General features: G+C 39.2%; 1 protein-coding gene across 4 annotated transcripts in view; it reads left to right on the forward strand.

Annotated features, from left to right (window-relative positions):
- The window catches only part of ctnnd2a (catenin (cadherin-associated protein), delta 2a), a 464,623-nt gene that overhangs the window by 224,484 nt on the left and 214,419 nt on the right, over window positions 1-25,720 (forward strand). For all 4 annotated transcript variants that reach the window (XM_088322042.1, XM_088322045.1, XM_088322044.1 and 1 more), the window contains exons 8-11: window positions 443-659; window positions 3,131-3,245; window positions 4,707-4,839; window positions 23,183-23,356. In XM_088322042.1, the coding sequence (XP_088178168.1) occupies window positions 443-659; window positions 3,131-3,245; window positions 4,707-4,839; window positions 23,183-23,356 (639 nt within the window). The remainder of the gene's footprint in view (window positions 1-442; window positions 660-3,130; window positions 3,246-4,706; window positions 4,840-23,182; window positions 23,357-25,720) is intronic.

The following is a 25,720-nucleotide window of genomic DNA, read 5'->3' on the forward strand; positions in this document are numbered from 1 at the left end:
TACATTAACACATTGCATTTATGTTGTCTATTTAGTTATTACTAGATATGTTTTTGAGTTATTTTGTTTATATCACATTTGTAGGTGGGATTTTATGTATACATTTGTTCTACATAACAGGATTGGTCCTCCATTATTTATTTCTATCCACAGAATAGATTATCAATAGTTCTAAGCTTTATTGTGTCCCACTTGTTGATATTACTAAGGGAATTAAGTAAAGAGATGTATCAAATCATGCTTATTTGGATCAGCAATGAAAGCATGGTTTTGTGGAGAAAAACTAAGAAAAGTATATGATGGAGTTCTATTGGGATACTATAATTACCCTTTTTTTTGGGGGGTGGGGGTAATGGCTGACAAAATAATCCCCCCATTAACCCCTGTTAAAGAAACGTCATAATATATGACAAAATAGCTAACAAATACTATCATCCTGCAGGGATTTACTACTCAAGCTCTACCTTACCTACACAACGTGTCAATTCGCCCCTATGTGGCGGCGGAGGGGGTTCGGGGCCAGGGTCCCCCAATAAACTGCAACGCCTGGGCTCGGTATCCGATTCCCTGGGGTACTCCAACACTCAAAGACTGCCTTCCTCCTCATCCTCCTCTCCCAGCAAACAGTGCACTGGTAACCGGCTCGCCAAGTCCTTCAGGTATGGTATTAGTTTGATCCTTTTTTTTCTTCTTAAAGTCTTGATTATGCGTTTATCCTGGAGTGCAGTGTCCGATCTCTTAAACAATGTTCACTATAGTGAAAGTAACATTCCGTTACTCAAAAAATAAGTTGTATGTCAAAGAATTTGACATTTTCTGATCAGATTTTGAGTCTGTTGAATAGAGAACAGACCGGTAGTTGTATTATAGAACCTTGTAATATTTATTGCACCTCACTAGATTTATCCTACACTTGAAGTGCAACAAAAATAAAATAACAATCGGCAGTAATAAAATCTAACGCTTACTACCATGATATAACTGGTCAAGTAGACATAGCCTACTGTACTTCAAGTACTTTGCTCACAAGAAAAGTCAATTGTAAAATAATATTAAATGGGTTTCACTCAATGAACAAATCACAATCTCTAATCAGACAACTGCTCAAGTAGACATATGCTACTGTACTTTAAGTATGTCCACACATTAAAAGTAAAGTATAAAATTCTGAGCTATTAGACATTTCATAATCTAATGGATATTTAGATGATTGATAATAATAAGTTAACATATTTGGCATTTCGATACTATGTAAACCAAATTACATTTTCCATATTTAGCTTAAACTATTGCCGTTCCCAGAAAAATGTATATAGCTGATGTTATATTTATTTTGTTTTTGTTTGTGTTCTATTTACAGCCCTTTGAGAATGTTTGTGATAAAGGGCTATAAATATGGCTTGACTATGTTGTAATCCAATAATGATAAAGACAATTCAACTTCTAATAAAATGGTGACAAAAACCTGCTGATAGTAGTATTATTGCATGTCCTGAGACTGATACCTTAAAATCACGATACTTGCGAATTCAAAACTGTAAAGCATGATTCACAAACACAATATGATTAATCTGTTTTGTGTACACAAGAGGTGTCAAACGGAAACAAATGTCAAATGTAAAAAAAATGAAATGAATTAAAGAAGCATAAGAGAAAATAAGCTGCAGATTCAAATATGTCCACTGTTTGTCACCAAAGCTATGCAACAAATGAAGCAAATCTAGCTATAATTTTGTATTTCTCTTTCCCACTCTTTCACTCTCTTATTCTTTCTCTCTCTTGTTTTCTCTCTCTTCTCTTACTTTTTCCCACTCTCTCTCTATCTCCCACTCTATGTTCTCATTTGCCTCCGTGCTCTCTTTCTCTTTTGCTCCTGTTCTAGCTCTCTTGGTTTCTTTCTTTGATTCTCTTTTATTTTTCTTTCTTTCTCTCTTTCTTTCTCTCTTTCTTTCTCTCTTTCTCTTTCTCTTTCTCTCTTTCTCTCCTTCTGGTTTGCTATACTTTTTTTCTTACTCTATTTTCCTCTCTTCCTCTTTTATTCTCATGTTTTTCTTTCTTTTTTCTTTCTTTCTTTCTCTTTTTCTTTTACTTTTTGTTTCTGATCTTATCTTGACTCTCTTTTCATCTTTCTCAGTCTGTCTTTCATTTTATCTCCCATTTTTCTCTCATTTTCTTCTTTCACTACTTTTCCTACCATAGTTATGTCTGACACCTGCAAAGAAGATTGCATCAGTTGCGCGGGTTGTTCGTGATTATGACTATTATACACTGTTTCCATCATTGTCACTCTTGGCCAATCAAATTGCTGTCCTTTGACCCTCGCACCCTTTAGAGCAGATCTGCTTTTTGTGAACTGTGAGATTTCATAAATAGAAAGGGCTCAAGGAAAGACCTTTAGAACTGACTGGTATTTGCTTATCTTGATGATCTGTATGAAGTAGAGTCAAGTCATTTTTATTTGTATAGCCCTTAATCACAAAGAGTCTCTAAGGGCTTTACAGGTTATTACACATAAGCAGTTTAGGTTATTCATATGCTATAGAGTAGAAGTGAGTTTCAAGCTTAGATTTAAACATTTCCACTGAGATTGCAGATCAGATCTCAGGGGAAAGAGCATTCCACAACACCGGTGCCCGGATGGAGAATGCTCTCGAACCAGCGGAACACTTCTTGGCTCTTGGGATCACCAGAAGACCGGCGCTCTCAGAGCGAAGGCTTCGGGCTGGAACATAGGGGGGAGATCAGATCTGAAAGATATGAGGGGGAAAGTCCATGTGTGATTTTGTATAATAATAAGAGAACCTTGAAATCACATCTTAGGCTAACAGGGAGCCAATGCAGGTTAGCCAAAATTGGGGTAATGTGATGGGACTTTTTTGTCCTAGTTAAAAGCCTCGCTGCGGCATTTTGTACCAACTGAAGACTCTTGAGTCTGGTCATCGGAAGACCGGAGAGTAGTGCATTACAGTAATCGAGACGGGAGGTAACAAACGCGTGAATTATAATCTCCGCATCCGACTGAGACAGTCAAAAAATAAAATGTATGCATTATTTATTTTTGGGAGTCTCCACTCAACTCTAAATGTACCGGTACATATATTGTGAAACGTGTTTTTCTTTTTTTTTCAAGTACCAACGTTGCCGTGACAGCAGGGGGTGGCGGAGGTTCTCCACTGAGATTGGCCTCTCCACCCAACTCTACTGGCACTGGGGGAGGGGCCGGCTCATCATCACCCCTTCATCAGGTGAAGACACTGTGAAAAATTCTTCCGAGTCAAACTCATTATTTCTAAAGATAATTGATGAGACTCAGTGTTGAGCCGTGTATTTCACAATTAGGATTTCAGTAGTGCTATGTCTGGAAAAAAAACAACCCTAAAGAACTATTTTATGGCTATAAAACCTTTATTGCAGCATCAATAATGACCTCAACCAATTGTTAATTTTGTTTAGGATTAGAGCCATATTTTACTCACCAAAAATAACATACACAAAATCCATTATCCTTTCTTCACTTCTTAGTTAATATGCTCTATAAGGATAAATAAAGTTTAACTTACCATTGGAAGACGAACTACAAGAGTTAGACTTCCTCCTCCATGGTAGTAAGTGGCCGAAAAAAAGCGATCCAACCATTTTCTCAACCGCATCAAGCTTTCTTATTCCACTTTCATTTCAAAAGTGTAATGTAAATTTGTGTTTCTTTCAGCAATAAGAGAAATAACTTGCACAGTTTCCTTTTGTTTTTGGATTCATCACTTTCATCATTTCCCAAAATAAGCGTTCCTGCTTACCCGGGTTGTTAGAGGCTTGCTAACTTCCGAGTTGAACAACCTTTCTCCATAATTTTTCTTGAAACGTACGTCTCCAAAATGGCTTGGACAATAATTCTGCAACCAAATCCATGTATTTTCCTCCTTCAGCCATTGTGGGTTGACAAAACCACTAATAAAGTAACACACCACTATACCGGTAATTTCTTGTGCAGTTGACTCCAGATAAAATATCCCAGCACTGGCTACTACAATCTATCACTATCCAATCACTCATCTTTACATCACTTTGGTTCTTTACCGCCCCCATAGCCAATCATAGTTTGTAAAAGCGCTGAGTTTCCCTACGCCAGCTCGAAGGCCTAGATGTCGCCAACTCAAAATTGGATTGGTTAAAGCAAAATATTTATCAATACTTAAATAATGCTTACAGGCCCTGCAGAACTGATTGTGAAGGCCTCCATGTTGCTACATGACCTTGGCAACAAGTAACGTACAAAATGTTATTATTAATTGCTCAAATATGAAAACACATCCAGAAGCAGCACAACCAGGGGAAAAGCAATGAAATGAACCCCACAGACAATTTTGAAACATGGACAAAATATAATCAACATCAGATATTTTCAAGGGGTGCAGAGAAGGCCTTGTAGGTTTAACAACACATCACTCCTCATTTTAGACTGATTGAGTTGTAAAACGCTTGTACAAACTTACAGTTTCCATCCATAAACCTACTTAATCCAACGCCGCCATGTGTCAATGGAAAGAGTAGCGAGGTGGTTTAACAAATTGAACAATACAGGAACCTATCGAACCAAAACACATATACTTATACGTCTGGCTGCTAAGCAGATGCGCCGGTTGATGCACTTAATCTCTGTGACTCCTATTTATCAGTATTTGACTGAGTGCGACTCCTTGGCTTCGCAGATGAGCTCAGGCATCGGCAGTTATGCCACTTTGTCTCCCAAACGGCTCGCAGCTCACCACGCTTCCGACCAGTACAAGATTTCCCATGAGCTCTATGCAACGGCGACACTCCAGAGGCCCGGCAGTCTAGCAGGTGAGATTGTTTATATGGTTTCTGTTACTACTGTAAATATGCCGGGCAGATGTATTTGAAAGAGGGAGAACTTCAGTTGGAACTTCATTTATTTAATCAATATTCGATAGCGACAGCAACGCAGTGGTTGACTGGTTAGCACGTCTGCTTCACAATTTGGAGGTTTGGATTTGATTTCAGCTACTCTCCTCCCTGCTCGGAGTTTGCATGATCTCCTCATGCCTTATTTTCCCCAGGTATCCCGGTATTCTACTACACTCTGAAAACATGCATGGCAGGTTAGAGTTGCCCTTTATGGGATCAAAGTAGTACATCAGGAAGGTCCTGTTAACGTTGCAATGAAATTGCAGTCTTATTTGCATTTATTTGATGCGTTGAATCGTATGGCACAACGAATCTAATCGTTTTTAAGTATTTTGGGGGGGATTTGTTGGTGCAGCCCTACTCCAAATTGTCAAATACAGTGGAACCTCGGTTCTCGACCATAATCCGTTCGAAAACCGATTTGTTCGATCACCGAAATCATTTTTCCCATTAAAAATAATGTAGATCGTTTTAATCCGTTCCAACACCCTGAATGTTTACCTTGAATGTTTAACGTAAACATAAAGCTAACCCAGGCTAATCGTACGTTCGCGTTATCGTAATCTTCCGTACGAAAGATTCCACTAACATGAACGTGTAAAAATAAAAAAATCAGGTCGTTTATAAGTAATTTAGCACCCGGGTCTCCACAACAAGTGTGAGCGGTTCATTGGAAAGGGGGCTACGTTCCAACACCCTCAATGTTTAATGTAAACTTAAAGCTAACCCAGGCTAATCGTACGTTCGCGTTATCGTAATCTTATGAATAGGATTTCTTACCTTTGTGGTGGTCAGCAGAAGGCGTTCGCACACCTCCTTTATATTTGGCTATTATTTATTTCTTAAATGCAATAGTTGTATGCACTACTTTTCTTTTTTCACCTGTAGCAACTTTGCTGCTTGCACTGACTTTCTTCGGAGGTATAATAAGGGGCTAAAACACCCGTACGCCGCTCAGCATTACCAGCGTTCGAACTCCAAATTTTGACAGCGAAGCAAGAATTTCTCAAAATTTTTGGTCGAACACCGATTTGTTCGAACTGAGACGCGTTCGAAAATTGAGGTTCCACCGTATGGGTACATGTGTGAATGGCTGTGCCCTGTGATTGCCTGGCAGGGATTCCAGGGTGTCCCCTGCCCACTGACTGATTTCAGCTGGGCGGGGCAAAATAGATGAATGAATGCATAGTTATATTCAAACATGTTTTCATCTAATTCTGACATGCAAAGACTTAAATACACATATTTAATTTAATTAGTTTTATTCCTTTTTTCACATGACTGTCTTTGAGCTTTTAATAATATGAGGACCAGAACGGAAACAGAACCCAATTGCGTAGCATTTACCAGTTTTATTGAAGGAAAGAGGAAGGTCTGCGCCCACGATCAGATGTTCGCTGGACGCTGGAAGCAAGTCGCTCTCGTACTCGGGTTGTGATCCGTACATGGAAGTGGATCTTCTGTAGCGAGCGATGGCGGTGTCAGGGACGGAAAAACGGGTCGCTAGCCGGGACTGGGGGAGCAAAGCGTGGTCTGGGTCGGAACGGGAAAGTAGACTTTGTCGGGATCAAAAACAGCTCGTAAGTCGGGACAATGAGCAGACGGGGTCAGGATCAAAACAGGTCGTAGCCGGAGATAGACGGGAGCAAAAATGGGACAGGGTCGAAAAAGGCTTGCATAGTATACACTGAGGTTCGCAGACGGACTGACAACAGGGGACAAACAAGATTGGGTTCAAATAGTGACAGGGGGCGAATCAGAACCCGCGGCAGTTGGCGCCAAATAAGCGGGCACAGCTGAGTCACATCAGTAATCATGACAAATAATGTTGTTACTGTTAACTGCTAACTCATTTGTAAAATCTCTAATTTATAAGAGGATGACTCAATCAAGTAAATGTTAGCCAGCATTTTTAATAAAGTATCTATTTCCTGTAGAAAAAACACATTCTAAGACTTACTGTGAATGTACACAATGTTGTTATAAATCATTAATATATTGTTTTCTTACATTTTTGTCCTTTTGACAAATTTTTATCTTTTGAATTTGTTTTACTTGCACTGGATGGAGAAGCCCTCCAATTTGGTTTCCTGAATATTTTGTGTACGTATTTCTTTTTGTATGTGGCTTTTTTAAGGCATATTTAGGTGGTGGTCTTACATGGGAAGTAGGCTTATATGCGTTTATATACGGTAAACAAAGATTGTGACTACATTTTTTTTTAATTACTATAGTTAGTAAGATTTGTGTGCTAATCGTCAGTAGTTTTGAATAATTCAAACTGGGTTATGAAACATGAACACTCAATTTTGAGTGTTAACAACTTTCTATACAGACGGTGCCCTACTTACGAACGAGAGTGTTTGTAAGTTGAATTTGTTTGTAAGTTGCTTCAGTGCTATATTTTGTATGTTTAAGGTTTACATAAGTATGTTCAAGGCTTGTATAAGTAACCTGTATTGTTTTGTACTAAAAAATAAACATTTTATAAATTAATACGATCTATAAAGATAAATAAAGTTAAGTTAATTTACGTTACGAGCTACAAGAGTTAGGCGACTTCCTCCTCCGTGGTAGTAAGTGGTTGAAAAAAAGCGATCCAACCATTTTCTCAACCGCATCAAGCTCTCTTATTCGACTTTAATTTCAAAAGCAACGGCTCGCCTCTTCTTTACACTTTACACCAACCATATTGAATGGGTGCATGATTTATTAAACAACAAACATGTCAAAATTCTTAGCGCACTGGAGATGCAGTACAGTATGTTTACACACAAACTAAGAAGACGAAACCGGATTTCTTCTTCAGGGTTTATGCTGGGTAAGCTCTTACAGCGCCACAAGCCAGTAGCAGCAGAAAAAAGCACTACAGTACTGTCCTGAATTCGGAAGAGGTGCAAACAATACAAAGTCTAACTTACAGCAATATTTATCAACATCCCAAAAAAAAATGTTTGTATGTACCATTATTTGTAACTCAAATGTTCTTAAGTAGGGGAGCGTCTGTTTTGTCAATTTTCAATATAATAATTTAGTCAGATTAATTCGATATATTGCCCAGGCCTAATATTATCCTAATTAATTTAATGTATTGGGGTTTTGGCACTGTCTTTTGCAAATATCAAAGTATCATTTTTTTACTTTTAAAGCGAGAAATCAAACACATTTGGCCAAAGTCGGAGTTCACTCACAAAAGTAATCAATGGAAACTTTCATCCCCTCGCGTCTGTGTTCTTTTGAATGCTGAACTGAAAAACAGCTTGCTGCAAAATCCATGCAGATATCAATATTGCTTTGTGTGTGTGAGGCCGAATGTTATTTAAGCACCCGGGTTACGACTGCGAGCCTCTTTGTTGCATATCAGTGGCTAGCTCAGTCATTCTTGGGAAAGGTCAAGTGTTGAGTTTACCTCGATTGAATTAACTGATCTGTGAACGACACCGCCGGTGCGTTGGAGTTAGTATCTTGAGATTTACGTCCGTGCGCAAGGCCACAAAGTATTTTGGAGTGTACTTGTGGCTGCCCTCTATAAAGCAGCTATTTCAGTTGCTTTCAATAATGCTTTTGTATGTTTACAAGGAAATTGATCTAAGTAATGCGCTAAGAAGCCCGAATCAAAAGCACTCATACGGTTGTGTTTGACGATGACTTTACTTTCTTATACAATATCCAGAAAACACATGCAATGTGCCTTGTTGAAACTAATAATAAGGGGTAAAACATTGAATTAGAGTGGTTAGCGCATCCGCAGCACAGTTCTGAGGTCATGAGATCAAATCCTCCTGTGCGGAGTTTGCATGTTCTCCCTGTGCTTGCGTAGGTTTCCTCTGGGCTCTCCAGTTTCTCCCACATTCCAAAAACATGCATGTCAGGTTAATTGGCTGGTCCAAATTGTCCCTAGGTGTGAATGAGCGAGTGAGTTGTCTGTAAGAGTAAAAAATATATAAGGCAAGAGAATTACATGTCTTGCTCTGCATCTTATTAATGATATTCATCATATAACGTAAAGCACATCAATTTTAAAAAGGAACAGGAAGGAAGTGTGAAGTCGAACGAGAAATAAATTGAAACGTATAAAGTCTACTGGACACTCAACATAAAAAGAGAAGACAACAATGGCTTTTGAAATTGCAAGGTGAACAGGAGAGAGAGAGTCCTAAGCTCAGATAAGAAAGTCCAACCTGTTCTAAAACAAATAGTGATGATGATGTAAATTGTGCATAATAGTCAAAAACGGCTAACAACAGTGCGTAATTATAGTCAAAATAACGAACCGAAATCCTATGTTAGATGGTAAACGAACTGCATTTATATAGCACTTTTTCAGTCAATAACGACCTCCCAAACCGCTTTACACTGTGCTTCACACTTCCACATTCACGCACAAACTAATACACTGATAAATGCTAAAAAGGATAAAAAGAAACAAATAGAGAATAAGAAAAATACAATAGGAAAAAAGGACATAAAGAATAAGAAAAAAAATCCTACTCGAAAACAAAAAACGAGGGAAAAAAAGGAAAATAAATGATTATGGAAATAACTAAGAAAGATGAGAAGAAAAGAAGAGAAAAGGGGAAGTACAAAAAGAAAAAAAAAACTGAAAAAAGGATAAAGTAAAAAAAGAAAGTAAACTGAAACACTAAAAAAAAGAAAATAAGTTTTTGTTTCTCTTAGCAAGATGACATATACTATTTTTTCGTCATCAAAAACAACATTGTTTTATATGTTGACAATTTTTTTAATTTTTTTTTTCATACCACTAGTAGGCGCTGGATAATACACACTGTCCCTATAATCTTTGCAGGTGTGCAATGATAAAACCAGAATAAACCTCAGTATTTCACCACAGAATAAAGATAATATTTTAAAATATTTTTATTTTATACCGTATTTCCCTGATGACAGGTGAGGCACGTCACTGTTTGCGCTCAATCGGGACAACCATCACTTATACGGCAACCGCATTAGTTTTAATCCAAGAGAAACCAACTTTGGCTAACAACATGTGCCATACAATAAAAAAATAACTCAAAATCCAAAGTTATTAACAGAGAATGATCTCATATGTACTTAAAACATCGGATAAAGTTGCATCGCTGAGTCAGAGATCAGAAAGCAGCAGGGAAGCTGTAAAACAACCGAGTGGAAGACAGAAAGTGTCCAAATATGCAAGTTAGTGAGCTATTAAAGAGTCGAGACACGCCCGTGTAGCAGCGTGACTCATCCGAGCTGGCGCTCTTTTTCCCCATCTCATCCGTCTTTGAAGTCTTGATGAGGTGGTTTTACTTCTTCTTCTTCTTCTTTTTTTATATCTTAACTCAAAGAGACTCACTTGCAAAAGCATTGACCTCTTTCTCCCTACTGGAAAAGGGATCCTCAGGTAAGGAAGGAAACTACTGGACTGTCTCAGAAAATTAGAATATTGTGATAAAGTTCTTTATTTTCTGTAATGCAATTAAAAAAACAAAAATGTCATACATTCTGGATTCATTACACATCAACTGAACTATTTCAAGCCTTTTATTATTTGAATATTGCTGAATTTGGCCTACAGCTTAAGAAAACTCAAAAATCCTATCTCAAAATATTAGAATACTTCCTCAGACCAAGTAAAAAAATAATTTTATAACAGCAAAACTAAATCAAACATTTGAAAATGTCCATTGATGCACTCAGTACTTGGTTGGGAATCCTTTTGCACGGATTACTGCATCAATCCGGCGTGGCATGGAGGCAATCAGCCTGTGGCATTGCTGAGGTGTTATTGATGCCCAGGATGCTTCGATAGCGGCCTTCAGCTCATTTGCATTTGTAGGTCTGGTGTCTTTCATCTTCTTCTTAACTATACCCCACAAATTCTCGATGGGGTTCAGGTCAGGGGAATTAGCAGGCCAATCAAGGACAGTGATGCCATGGTCAGTGCACCAGTTACTGGTGGTTTTGGCACTGTGGGCAGGTGCCAGATCATGCTGGAAAATGAAATCCTCATCTCCATAGAGCTTTTTAGCAGATGGAAGCATGTAGTGCTCTAAAATACCTGTATCTTGGTACACAGTTGCATTTACTCTGGACTTGATAAAACACAGTAGACCAACACCAGCAGCTGACATGGCTCCCCAAACCGTTGCTGACTGTGGGAACTTCACACTGGATTTCAAGCAACTTGGATTTTGCTCCTCTCCAGCCTTTCTCCAGACTCTGGCGCCTTGACTTCCAAATGAAATGCAAAACTTGCTTTCGTCTGAAAAGAGGACTTTGGACCACTCTGCAACTGTCCAGTGCTTCTTCTCCATAGCCCAAGTCAGACGCTTCTTCCGTTGTCTTGAGTTCAGAAGTGGCTTGACCATGGGAATACGGCTATTGTAGCCCATTTCCCGGACACGTCTGTGAACTGTGGCTTTTGATACCTGGACTCCAGCTTCAGCCCACTGTCTTTGAAGCTCCCCCAAATTCTGGAATCGGCTCTTCTTCACAATTTTGTTAAGGCTGCGGTCATCTCTCTTGGTTGTGCAGCGTTTCCGGCCACATTTTTCCCTTCCAACAGACTTTTTGTGGATATGCTTTGAAACTGCACTCTGTGAACAGCCTGCTCTTTGAGAATTTTCCTTTTGTGTCTTACCCTCCTGATGGAGGGTATCAATGATGGTCCTCTGGACAGCAGTCTTCCCCATACTTGTGATTTAGTTTACTGAACCAAGCTGAGTGTTTTTAAGGCTCAGGAAACCCTCGCAAGGTGTTTCGAGTTAATTAGATGATTCAGGTGATTAGTTGAATAGCCTACTTGTATACTTTTTCATGATATTCTAATATTTTGAGATAGGATTTTTGAGTTTTCTTAAGCTGTAGGCCAAATTCAGCAATATTAAAATAATAAAAGGCTTGAAATAGTTCAGTTGATGTGTAATGAATCCAGAATGTATGACATTTTTGTTTTTTTAATTGCATTACAGAAAATAAAGAACTTTATCACAATATTCTAATTTTCTGAGACAGTCCAGTAGCTCCTTAGTTATTTTTTAACGACAATACCTCACTGTTATTCGTTCTTTAGACCATTATACAGTGTTTACATTATTCCCACTATGATGTTACTGTCCTTTGATTCCCACACCATTTAGGGAGGACCTGCTTTTATAACTTAGGGGATTTGATAAAAGGAAATTGCTTGGAGAGGGCTTTTAGAACAGGTTGGAATTTATTATGAGGGGTTGGACTCTCCCCTGTTCTCCTTGCAAGTTCAAAATGTGTTCTCTCTAACTTTGAGTGTCTACTACCACCAATTCTTTCACCTGTTGCCCTCTAGTAGGCGCTGCAGGTTCCTCAAAATAAGGACAAAGAAGCTCAGAGACAGCTTCTTTCGCAGGGCCATCACCCCCCTTGATACTTTTTGTTGTTTTGCTTTTTGCACTATTGTTACAAAGCACTTTTATTTTCATTTTAATTTTTTTATCATATTATATTATCATATTATTATAGCGTAGGCCAGTCTCTAAAAACTACGTTTTTTTTCCCCTTTTACCTTGATAGCCGTTTCTCCTTAAAGCAATTCCCCACTTCTAAAACATAGAAAATGTGAGAAAATAGTCTCATCTCATCTCATCAGCTGTACCGCTTATCCTCATTAGGGTCGCGGGGGGGCTGGAGCCCATCCCAGCCATCTCCGGGCAGTGGGCAGGGGACACCCTGAACTGGTTGCCAGCCAATCGCAGGGCACACAGGGACAGACAACTCATTCGCTCATTCACACCTAGGGACAATTTGGACCGGCCAATTCACCTGAAATGCATGTTTTTGGAACGTGGGAGGAAACCGGAGTGCCCGGAGAAAACCCACGCAAGCACAGGGAGAACATACAAACTCCGCACAGGAAGTCTGGAGCTGGATTTGAACCCACGACAGGTTCCCATGACATGAACTGTGCCGCACAAGCGCTAACAACTGCGCCACTGTGCTGCGTGAGAAAATAGTAAATGTGTATAATATATATACATATGTCATCGGTATGTTTCAAGTATTTTCCGAAAAAATGCTAGTTGAAGACCGTTTTTGACTTCCTGAGCTCTGACGTAATGTGAATCACACCAGCACCCTAACAAGTCAGTCACCATGTCAGTTTACATGTTAACTAGTCAAAAAGGTTTTGAGTGTATCAAGCCAAGTTTTGGTAGTTTTTGTGGAGAATGGCGAGGCGTTTTGTCGTAGATGGGTGCAGCAATGGTGCAAGAAATGACAAGCAGACAAAAGGGGGCGAACTGCCAAAAATAACATAAAGAGCCAACATGGGCTAAACCAGGCTGGACACAGCTATCTAGAAGGCTGCCATAGAGGACAAACTGGGATTGATTGGTGTAAAAAATGGAGTCTGGCTGACTGAAAACATGCAGTAAGCAGCCAGGATAACTGCGAACCAACAACAAAACACTACCAAAGCAACACACACAAACCCATCCGGGGGAAAAGACAATGAGCACGGCAGGCTGCCCAGCTAGCTGACTGCTAACAGGGCTAACGTAGACCAGACAAAACTGGAAGTGACAATGTCGTTGGTGGATAAAGTACAGTCACATTGCGAAGATGTTAAAATACCGAAAAACTGTTAAAAATGTGTTACCAAGTTTAAAATACATGTTTTGATTTAATAGCTGCACTTTTAGTGATTAGTTGAAATGTGATATTTTATTTGTATTTATTAAAAAATAGTTTTTTTTTGTTCCCACACAATTTATCATTTGTCCAAACACGGTACAGAGTTCATGAAACTGAAACTGGTGATAGCGTCTTGAAGCATTTAACGTCATTTCCTGCAAAAATTTTGAAAACGTCATTTTTTTCTCTTTTTTTTGTTTCCTTTTGAACATTTGAAATTGAGACAATTGGGCAAGTATTGAAGAAATCAAATTTTGCATGTTGGAGTTTTTCAATTGTCACGTAAAATATGAGTAAGATACAAAATTAAATTGATTCATTAATTAAATTAAAATTCGTGTTTCGGAAGTGCGTTATGAAGGTGCCCTTTTGTGTTACTCCGTGTCCTTGAAGTTCTCAGCCCTCTAAAAGGTTGGAGACCCCTGTTTTGGATCAGATCCGCATGATTGTGGGGAGGAAAACGACACCTTCTGTGCGAGATTGGAAAAAAAAATGTATATTATAATCCTTCTAAAGTCTCTTTATTATGTTTTACCCTGGAGTGCCATGTCTAATCTCATTGCACACAATGTTTCAGAGACAATAAAGACAATTCTAATTCTAATACATCAAGCAGTCTCGTGATCGTATACTGAAGTCAATAATTACACTCTATCCTATATACTATAAACAATCATGAGGTTGATTAATTACGACTTGAAGAAACATAAATGATTAAAATGATTAAAATAATACAGCAAAGCATAACACTCTAGCAATTATAACTATATTTGCAATGACACATTTCAATAATACAACAACAGCTGTAAATGTCAAAATTTGATTTTACTGCAAGCAGGAGTAATTGAGTTAATCTTATTCATTCGTAGCTCCCAATGACAGTGAACGAAGAAGAAACAGAAGAATAAAAAAAAAAAAAAACGACCACTCTCGCTGCATATATACCGCTTGCATCGAATTTCATGGCCAGTTAATTCAGAAATAGAGCACGGCTTTATTCTTGGTCATGCAAAGGAGTTCAACTGTGCCTCGGGCGGTATCATTCAACATCAACCATTCAAGTTTCAATGACGAATGTCATTGCTGGTTCTCAGTGCCATAAATGAATGACTCAATTATCCTCTTTAGTTTTCCTATACTAGTTAATAATAGGGCTGGGCGGATCGCTTCAAATATGGATATTATCGATACTAAGTAGAGGTAAGATCGGGCCTCAAAAGTTTAGCCCGACTTGACCTGAATCACGGGTATAAAAACCTAAACCAGCCCAAACCCGATGGATTAACCTGAGCAAAGCTTTAATTTGCCGCTAAAGTAAACCTGAAGCTTTACTCTGGCCATACGTACCTCAGCACCAAACCTTATATTTCGGCTCAACTACACAGCTTGGGTTTACTTGGGGCCGAGCCCCTCAAATTAAGTGTGCACTGCAAGTGCAGCGCCAAGATGAACGGTTCGGCGTCGGAGTACGCATTTTGGCGACATGCAGCAAACGAAAGTGAAACTGAACAAAATGGCATTGACAATAAAACCAAATTCTCCTGATTACAAGCTGCAAATAGTGAAAGATTTTCCAAAAAGTAGAAAGAAAGTTTATAAAGCTTGTAAGCTATTGGCAAGAAGCAGAAATTACATCTGACGTTGTCGAGGTGGAAGGAGGAATCTGCCCATCTTTTGCCCCAACACCATGAAGTAAAATTTTGTGATTTTGAGTTAAACTTAAAGTTTGGTAAGCATTTTCTTTATCTAAATATTTACTTCGGTAAATGTAAGTGCATGCTGTGTATATCCTCCATGAAGGAAAATAAAAACTGATAGAAAAGCCAGACTGGCCCAAAATTCAGGCCTGGGCCCAAGATCTTACCTCTAATACTAAGCAAGTACTTGGATCAGATCCTTACTATTGTCCTGGGATAAATATTTGACCCCTCCACTAATTTCTTCAAAGCGCCACTTCTATATGTCAATGCAGAGTCTTCTCTCTCACCCAGCGCCCTCAGCCAAGTTTATGCCTGTTTGTACGACTTGCAGGGACACTTTTAGCGCCTCTCCCTATCAGGCCTGCTGCTGCCAGGCAGAAGAGAGAGTCAAATTTATGTACGCACCCTTATCACAAGCTAAATATGACAGACAACAAAAAATGACAGTGCCAGGTGTCATTCTTGTGGTAAAGAAGTGTCTCTTGTGGTAAAGTCATGAAAAAGGGTCACCCTATAGAACAATGAGCCGCAACCAAAAATGTAAACATATTACTGTTCCTGAAAAAAAAAACATTTAAATCCGTCGTCACTATGGCAATATAGCCAAAAGGGCTTGTTTGTTACATTGTTACATGTTTTGGTTTTACGCTCGACATTTGCTCTGTTACAGTTGTTGTAGTAGAAGTGTTTTTATTTTATATACCTTTAAAAGTTTTTAGATTGTATTGTTAACAATATTTGCACTTTCTGACTTTATTTTCAAAATATTGTGCAATGGAGGTTACAGTTGATAGGTTGACTTTATTATGTATGTATTTTTGTTACATTGCTGCTTTTTTATGTTTTTTGGCTTTTGTTCTGAATCAGTTGTAATAGTCAAGTCAAGTCATGTTTATTCGTATAGCCCTTTAACACGAGACGTCTCAAAGGGCTGCACAGACCACAGAATTTTGCAAACTACAGACTATTAGTACACCATCCCCTGATCTAAAACCTACATAAGGGAAAGGAAAAACTCAAAATCTCAACATAAGGTAAATGAAGAAACCTTGAGAAGGGACCACACATGAGGTATCCCCCTTCAAGGATTACCAGGCTGCAACAGATGTTGCAATAACAAATAATCCACAGATATTGTCAAAGTGAAATATAGGTATAGTAAAGAAGTGTGTTTTAAACCTAAATTTAAAAAAAAATCATTTTAATCCGTTCCAACACCCTGAATGCTTAGCAAGAACGTAAACATGAAGCTAACCCAGGCTAATCGTACGTTCGTGTTAGCTTACGCTAACATGAACGTGTAAAAATAAAAATTAAAAAAAGGATTATGAATAGGATTTTTTAACCTTTGTGGTGGACGGTGGGGAGAGAAAAATCATCAAAAGTTTTTCAACCTCTTCCAAAACTTGCGGCATTTGCTTGCTTATAGCGCTAACTTCCTTAGCCGCATCACTCGATTTCACAGCCTCCTTATTCTTTACTATCGTACTGATAGTAGATTTAGTCATGCTGTATTCACTAGAAAGATCGGAAATTCGTACACCTCTTTCATATTTAGCTATTATGTCTTTCTTAAAGGCAATGGTTGGACGAACAACTTGTTTTTTTTTTTCACCTGTCCTGCTTGGACCGACCTTCTTCGGAGGCATAATTAGGGGCTAAAACACCCGTACGCCACTTAGCATCGCATCCTAGCGTACCGGCGTTCGAACTCCGATATTTTGACCGAACAGCGACGCAAGAATTTCTCGAAATTTTTGGTCAAACACCGATTTGTCCGAACTGAGAGGCGTTCGAAAAGCGAGGTTCCACTGTACTTTCAAAATTTAAATTGTGGCTATTTGATAAAAATGAAACATTTGAGTGCATACAACATTTGTGCTATGTTTATTGTAAATATAAACTAACTGAAGGTGGAGGTTTGATTATTCAATGATTATGACATTTCCAAGCAAAATATCTCTTTTGGATCGGTATAGATCGGTATTACCATGTATTAACTTGGATTGGATCAATACTAGAGCTCCCAGTAACGCCCACCCCTAGTTGTTTGTTTTTTGCCACTGGGATCACTTATTTTTTTAAAATTGGCAGCCAACGAATCAAGCCATTGGAAGCACTGTGAGACCATTGGTTATTGGAGTCTGCACTTTTCCCCCCTATCTGTCCTTTATCTTTGTTGTTTAGTGTGCTGTATTGCGGTCCCTTTTCACAGATGACATTTTTGTCTCTTGTGTTTGTATTTTTTTCTTTGCTGTATGCCGTTATCGTTTGGCCACTGTTTCCATCTCTATGCTTAGCGCTACTCCGCCTACTTGTCAGGAGTGTTTGTGTGGAGTAATCATTTACTGCAGTGTTTCTCAGCCTTTTTTGAGCCAAGGTTTACTTTTGCAAATGGTTAAAGCTTTAGGCACACTGCCTATAGGAAATCATTGAAACATATGTATATTTTCTGTTTAATATTATTTATTTATATACTATTACCCTTACCTGATTAGTTGCATGTGGTATTTTATCTTTTAAATGTCCTTGCACCATCAGAATTGCAATTTTGAATTCTGTTGTTAATTTAATATGACAATAAATCAGATTCTATTGTATTTTATCCTATATTTGTCAGGACCAGAACGGAAACAGGGCCCAATTGCGTAGCGTTTACCACAAGTTTTATTGAAGGAAAGCGGAAGGGCTGCGCCCACAATCCGGTGTTCGCTGGACGCGTGAAGCAAGTCGCTCTGGTACTGGGATTGTGATCAGAACACGGAAGTGGATCTTCCGTAGCGAGGGTTGGCGGTGTCAGGGACGGAAAAACTGGTCGGTAGCCGGGACTGGGAGAGCAAGGTGTGGTCGGGGTCGGAAACGAGTCGTAAGCCAGAACGGGAGAGTAGACTTAGTCGGGGACAAAAATAGGTCGTAAGCCGGGACGGGAGAGCAGACGTGGTCAGGCTCAAAACAGGTCGTAGCCGGAGACAGATGGGAGCAAAAATGAGACAGGCGGAAGTCAGGGTCGGAAAAGGCTTGCGTAGTATTTGTGAATAGAATCTGTGAATTTCCCTACGGGGATGAATAAAGTATCTATCTATCTATCTATCTATCTGTCTATCTATCTATCTAGTATACGCTCAGGTTCGCAGACGGACTGACAACAGGGGACAGACACGAGTGGCTTCAAAGAGTGACAGGGAGCCATTCAGAACCCGCAGTGGTTGGCGCCAAATAAGCACATCAGTGATCATGACAATATTAAAAAAAAAAACAGTTATTGCGTTTCCATTCATTTATTATTTTTTATTGTATTTATATTTTACATTTAAACTGTCAAATACATACATATGTTATTCATACATATTGTTTAGGAAAATAAAAACAAATAATACGTAATACTAGCAAAATGATTAACCAATGAAATGATATTATTACATTAATTCAGCAATTCAATTCACATTATACACTCACATCATCATATCAATATATTTAATATAATTAATATGTAACAAATTACTATGTTGAGTATCTTCAGACACCCAATTCTCCTGCCTCAAAGCAGAGGGCGATAGAGAGACCAATGATTCTGATTTGGCGCTCACCTTTGCCCCAATCAATACAATTAGTAATAGTATTAGTACGATAACAACAAGCCAAGCCGTACAGTATTTTCTTTCTCATTGCATGGACTGTTTTTTTTTATAATTGGGGACTACCTACAAATAAAAAAATTGTATTCAAATGGAGCAGCGCATAGACACCTTTTATAAGACAATACTTTTTTCTAAGATAGTTGATTTATTGCTTTCGTGCCCTGCTCAAATCACGAATACGATATGGGTTCATTTATTCGCAAATCTGACTGTGCTCCACAAGACATAAACCTCACCGCAAGTCATTTAGCGTAGCTATGTTTTTTTTTTTCTTCTTCATCAAAAAAAGAAAGACATCTAATAATAAAGACTCTCCTGGCAGAGATGACACTTTGCTAGCTGATTATGTCCAGTTTAATGATCTTCCTACAGAGAAAACTCAATTTTTCTCCAATATCCCTAAGCGATTGTTAAAAATATCCTCAGGAGAAGCGGTGCAGATAATGGATGGATGGATGATCCATGTACTAGCTTAGTATCAAAAACATTAATAATTGGATAGATCCACCCACTCTCTCTAAAACAATACACTTCAATGCTCTTCTTACAGACAAAACTCACAGTTTTTCTCCTATATCCCTAAGCATGTCACGGTTGCCCATTGCCCTTCAATTGGCCCCACCCGTTTAGTGCCAGCTGCGGCTTGTTGCCTGATTGGCTTCCCTCCTATCTAAGCTGAGTGCTCTCAGTCTGTCAACGAACCACTGCACCCGCAAGACGTGTATTTTGACTCTGTCCGGTATCCTTCCCGGTATCATCCCGTCCTGTCCAGTATCTTTCCTGTCTGTTCAGTATCAGCTCGTTTATCTGGTGTCGATCCCGTCTGTCTCGTCCTGTCTGATATCTTGCTCCAGTCTCCAGTATCCGGTTTTGATCCCGTCTGTCTCGTCTTGTCTGACATCTGACTCCAGTCTCCAGTATCTGGTATCGATCCCGTCTGTCTCGTCCTGTCTGATATCTTGCTCCAGTCTGCGGTATCCGGTTTCGATCCCGTCTGTCTCGTCTTGTCTGATATCTGACTCCAGTCTCCAGTATCTTGTATCGATCCCGTCTATCTCGTCCTGTCTGATAATACTGCTCCAGTCTCCACTGTTCGGTATCGATCCAGCCTGTCTTATCCTGTCCAATATCTTGCGCCAGTATCCGCTATCGTTCCGTCTGTCTCGTCCTGTCCGGTGTCTTGCTCCAGTAACCTGTATCGATCCTGTCCAGCTTGCCCTGTCTGGTATCGATCGCGTCTGTCCGGTATCTGGTATCGATCTTGTCTGCCTCTGGCCTCCTGTTTATCCGCACCGGTCTTCTGTTTCACTTCTTCCGCGTATTTTTACTACACTAATGAGAAATAATTATATAATGTTTGTTCGGATGTAAGATGGTTGGAAGCTTTAAATTAGTGGTGTAGGTACTTACATTTTTATATCATTCCTCCCCCCCTGTGCCCGGAATGTCCTAAGCAAACGACAGATAGCTAATAGGAGACTCTGCTCCACTGAACCATCATTCACTCATTCCTCATTCACTGTGCAAGCACGCACAAGAATGCTTACTATATTTATCAAGAAAAAGTAATGAAAGTTAAAAACAGAGAAAATACATATCATTATTTATAATATATGTATTGCATAAGTATATATACATAAGTATAAATTTACATTGGTGATGCACTGTGTCTGAAACAATTAACTAAAAATGTGAAATGGCCGATACATAAAAACCGAAACTACTCGTGGGGCCCGTCCCTACCTGGCTATTGAAAACAATCCAGAATAAGTCTCAAGGCATTCCTTGATAACCCGAAATATCACAATGTAAAGTCTGAATAAGAACATATCCATAAGTCAATACACTTAAATTTATTGATAATCATAAGGTGCAGTAATTACAACTCAATGAAAAAAATGATCAAAATAATAATGGGATGAGTGGTATAATAAAATGGAATGTACTGGAAAACTCAAATAGGACTAGGTATGAGGATCTTCTTCACCAGACCAAAACTAAACCACTGGCACACATAAGACTCGTGGAACAAGTGCAATATCCCAGGTGTATATATATATATATATATATATATATATATATATATATATATATATATATATATATATATTATTTTTTTTTTTACCAACTAGAGTGACACTAAGGTTGTTGTTGCAACACAATGATAATACAGGTTATTCTGATGTATGCTAGGACATGTTTTAATATATCTAAAATATCAATGCCATCAGAGGGTAGTTCGTAGGTTTTCAAATGTAATGAACACACATCAAATCCTATCAAACATATTTGTAGACAAGTTTTTAAGCACCAAATTGCCTGAAAAGTGATGTATAAAAACACTCAATGTACAATAATACTATGATAAGTAGCTCAGTAGCCTAGATGGTAGGGTGCCCGCTTTGAGACTGGGAGGTCGCTGGTTCGCGCCTCGGCCGAGTCATACCTAAGACTTATAACATTGGTAAAATGGCGGCGCCCTCTGTTGGCTGCGGCTGCATCGGCTCGCTACAATGGGTCAGGTGTATCGACATTTCGTTCTTACAAAGAATGACAATACAAAGGAAATTATTATTAATTATTATAAAGGGAAACTATCCTCCTTCATCCCCATTAAACAACCCGAAACATCTAAAACACATACACACACAACGGTTGAAATAAGATTAAAATATAAATATTAAATGAAATGACGTCTAATGATGGCAAGGTACAGACTAACCATGTGAGGAAAGAGAACTGAGGGGGCTTATCCACAATGATAAATCAGCCGATTATCAAGAACCGGAACAGGAGGAGAACCCACATGCGTGACTTTTCTCACGCAAGCTTTTAATTTACGGGAAATGAGGCAGTCATGCACGTTAAACCAAGCGCCACTGATTCGGCGATTGTTGGCCGGAAGATGTAAGGCAGCAGTCTGGCATGGAATGACAGGAAGCCAGAAGCCGACGAGATCGATACAAATTGCACGAGCAGATATCGGACAGATGGGGTCGATACCGGACAGGATGAGACAGACAGGATTGATATGAAAACTGTATATCGAAATTAAACCGGACAACTAGACGAGAACGAAACTGGAGATCGATATTAAACAGGACAAAATAGACGGGAACAATACCGGACAGGAAACACGAGCAGAAAACCAAACACAGTCTAAACCCACGTCTTGCGGGTGCAGAGGTTCTTTGGCGGACTGACAGAGGGTGAGTGAGAGCACTGAGCTTAAATAGAAGGGAAGCCAATCTGTAAATGGGCCGCAGCTGGCGGCACACGGGCGAGGCCAATTGGGCGCCATTGAAACTGTGACACAGATAGGCTTAAGATTTTTAGCTATTGAACCACAACGTCCCCCCCCCCCCTCCTCCTCAAATGAGGAAACTCTGAAATAATAAAAATAACAACTGCAGAACAAAAACATAACTATGTGACATTGAAAGTTAAATGTGTTCCAGTAAAATGTTAGAAGTTAAATGAATCAAACTCGATAAACATAGGTGAGCACCTAAGTGGCTGCCTTACGGTTTTGGTCCTCACTCCAGGAACAGTTATTAAACCATTGCCAGAGAACCTCAGGGACCGCAAGGTCTGAAGTAATAAAAACAAATCAGACAGATAAGATGGCCCAGGGTTGTTAAGACATTTAAAAACGAGTAAAAGAACCCTAAAATCGATATCAATGGCTTCAACGCTCTTTCGGTGGACTTTCTGCTAAATGCTCAACATCCCTTTATTTTATTGCTAACAAACAGCACTGTGTCCCACTGAGATTATCTATTGTTTTTTTTCTTATTTATTATCTTTTTTTCCCAAGGAGATCAGTTTTTCTGATTCATTATCAGACTAAAAGTATGATTGCACCTTGTATCCATTTTTTTCCGATGTGAGTGCCACAGTGGTGTACTGACTGTCTGTCCCCTTTTTCAATGGTTGCTGTTTTCAAACACTCTTAGCGTCTTCGCATCATCTTTTGCCCAAATGTGGATAATAGGATGCAGACGGTGAGATCTTAATAAAGAGAAAATGTATTTAAAATTATTCTACTGCCCATCTTTCACACCTATTGCTTTAAGCCAGGATACTTTTCACAGTGAGCGCTCATTCAAATATGAGCACCGTCACCTACTTTTGAAATTATGTACCTATCCACCCTCTTCCTAAAAATATATCTGACTTCACCCTCCTTATCCGTTAAGGTCGTTATGATCCTCTTATGTGTCAGTAAGTCTGTTTTCTTGTACTTTGACAACTTTTCTTTATCCCTTTCAGGTTCTCGTGGCTCCTACAGTAGTCAGCATAGCCAGGAGCCCCTTCGACCACTGGGGTCCCCAGAGCACCATATAGACCCAATATATGAGGAGCGCGTCTACCACAACAAAGGCCCCATGAGGAGCCTCAGCCAGAGCCAGGGGCCTGACGCTGGCCCCTATCGGAACAACACCGGTAGGCAGTTGTTACAGTCAGTTACTCAACAGTGCAATATTTCTGACCTTGCATGTGACGTAAGACAAATCCTCTCCTTCTACTTTCCTTGTGTTCCTCTATTGTTGCCAATGTATTTTTAATAGGGCCTCACAGCGCTTATCTCAGCACGGGTTTAGGTACGCCGTGTTAATCCCATTAACATTATCACACCCGCGTGAAAACACCCAAGTCGGTTCCGCCGCATTCACAACTCCTTTGGTGTCATTAGCCAGACTTGTTTTTATAGCTATCATTAGCATTTGGGTCAAAACCGTCGCAGTAAATACGCCACTCCAGACTTGCATTGAAGTTGATCGGTTTTGTTGGCTCAGGACGAGTGGACGTAGCATGCCTTTCTAGGTACACTTCAGTGTCAATAGATCACTGATTGCTCTCCTCTTGTGAAAGTCCGTCCTGATAGCAAAGTCTTCCCGAGACACGTTTTAATAAGTGCCCTTCAGAAATGGTTAGGGCAAAGTGTGCTCTTATCACCAATGTACTGTTCCTATTATTTGTAGCTTCAAAGGATGAGTAGGAAAAACACACAAAGGAAATTTGTACGGGGGCTTGTGCAAAATCAATAGGATAAAAACTAAAGCTGGTGCTTTTAATTACAACCCTTGAGCTTTGCAAGGCACCGATGCAAAACTTATTGTTTATCCGTACACAATACAAACACCCAATTTAGGGCCAATGAGCTGCAACACCAACAAAAAACAACACATTTTATTAAAACTATTGCCTATTCACCGACTAAACGGTAGGCGTGGACGATAGGAATTTCTGTCTTGTTTCAATCCAAGTAAATAAATATTACCAAATAATACCAATACAATACCAATATTTTCTTCTTGGAAGTGTCATGATCATTGAAAAAATGACCTCACCTTTGAGTTAAATTATTATAGTTATGATAAACACAGCAAACATATTTCAGGCACTAATATTTTTATTTAATATTATATAACTCCAATGCAAACGTTAACAATATAAAATAATACTTGTTTCTAATACAAATGTTCCAGAACAAAAGTCAAGAGAGTAAAACCCCAAAAAAGCTGCATGTAACAGCACACAAATATAACAATGTCAACATGACAACAATACCATCCATTGCGAAATAGATTTAGGATAAAGTCAGGAATTGCAAATAGTACAAACAATACTTTTTTGTGCAGAGAAGCAACTCTTTGAGGGAATTGGCTCAGGAGTGAAGTATTGATCCCAGGACAATAGTATCAATCTGATCCAAGTAGCTTAGTATCAATAATATTGATATTTGAATAGATCAGCCCAAACTGATATTAGTATGATTACTAGCAAGGCATGTCACATTTTTTGGGCAGTAGCACCAAATTAACCTTGAACGTTAATAAAACACAACACTCATGACTAATAGAGATAGATAGATACATGTGGGCTTATGCTAATAAAATAAAGGGGGGGGATATTCATGCATTTTTCGTGTACAGTGGAACCTCGGTTCTCGACCATAATCCGTTCCAGAACCCTGTTCGAGAACCGATTTGTTCAATCACCGAAATCATTTTTCCCATTAAAAATAATGTTAATCGTTTTAATCCGTTCCAACACCCTGAATGTTTACCATGAATGTTTACCGTAAACATGAAGCTAACCCAGGCTAATCGTACGTTTGCGTCATCGTAATTTTCCGTACGAAAGATTACGCTAACATGAATGTGTAGAAATAAAAAAAATCAGGTCATTTAGCACCACATGGCTAGCGCTTTATTGGAAAGGGGGCTCAGTTCCAACACCCTGAATGTTTACCTCGAATCATAAAGCTAACCCAGGCTAATCGTACGTTCGCGTTATCGGAATCGTCCGTACGAAAGATTACGCTAACACGAACGTGTAAAAAAAAAAAAAAGATAAAAGAATTATGAATAGGATTTCTTACCTTTGTGGTGGTCAGCAGAAGGCGCATGCTATATTTCCCCTAGCAAGATAGGAAACTCGCACACCTCTTTCATACTTAGCTATTATGTCTTTCTTAAAGGCAATAGTTGTACGAACAACTTTTCTTTTTTCACCTGTCCTGCTTGCACCGACCTTCTTCTGAGGCGTAGTTAGGGGCTAAAACACTCCGTTCACCGATATTAAAAGCGAAAGCAAAAAGAGGCAAGTAGGCACGTGTTAACAGTTGGTCACGAGGGGTGGGGGCGATTTACACGATCTACACCCGTACGCCGCTCAGCATCGCACTCTAGCGTACGCACTCACGCATTACCGGCGTTCGAACTCTGAATTTTTGACCGAACAGCGAAGCAAGAATTTCTTGAAATTTTTGGTCGAACACCGATTTGTTCGAACTGAGAGGCG

The sequence above is a fragment of the Urocampus carinirostris genome, chromosome 18, assembly GCF_059441175.1.
Source record: "Urocampus carinirostris isolate Australia breed hairy pipefish chromosome 18, RoL_Ucar_1.0, whole genome shotgun sequence".
Taxonomy (NCBI): domain Eukaryota; kingdom Metazoa; phylum Chordata; class Actinopteri; order Syngnathiformes; family Syngnathidae; genus Urocampus; species Urocampus carinirostris.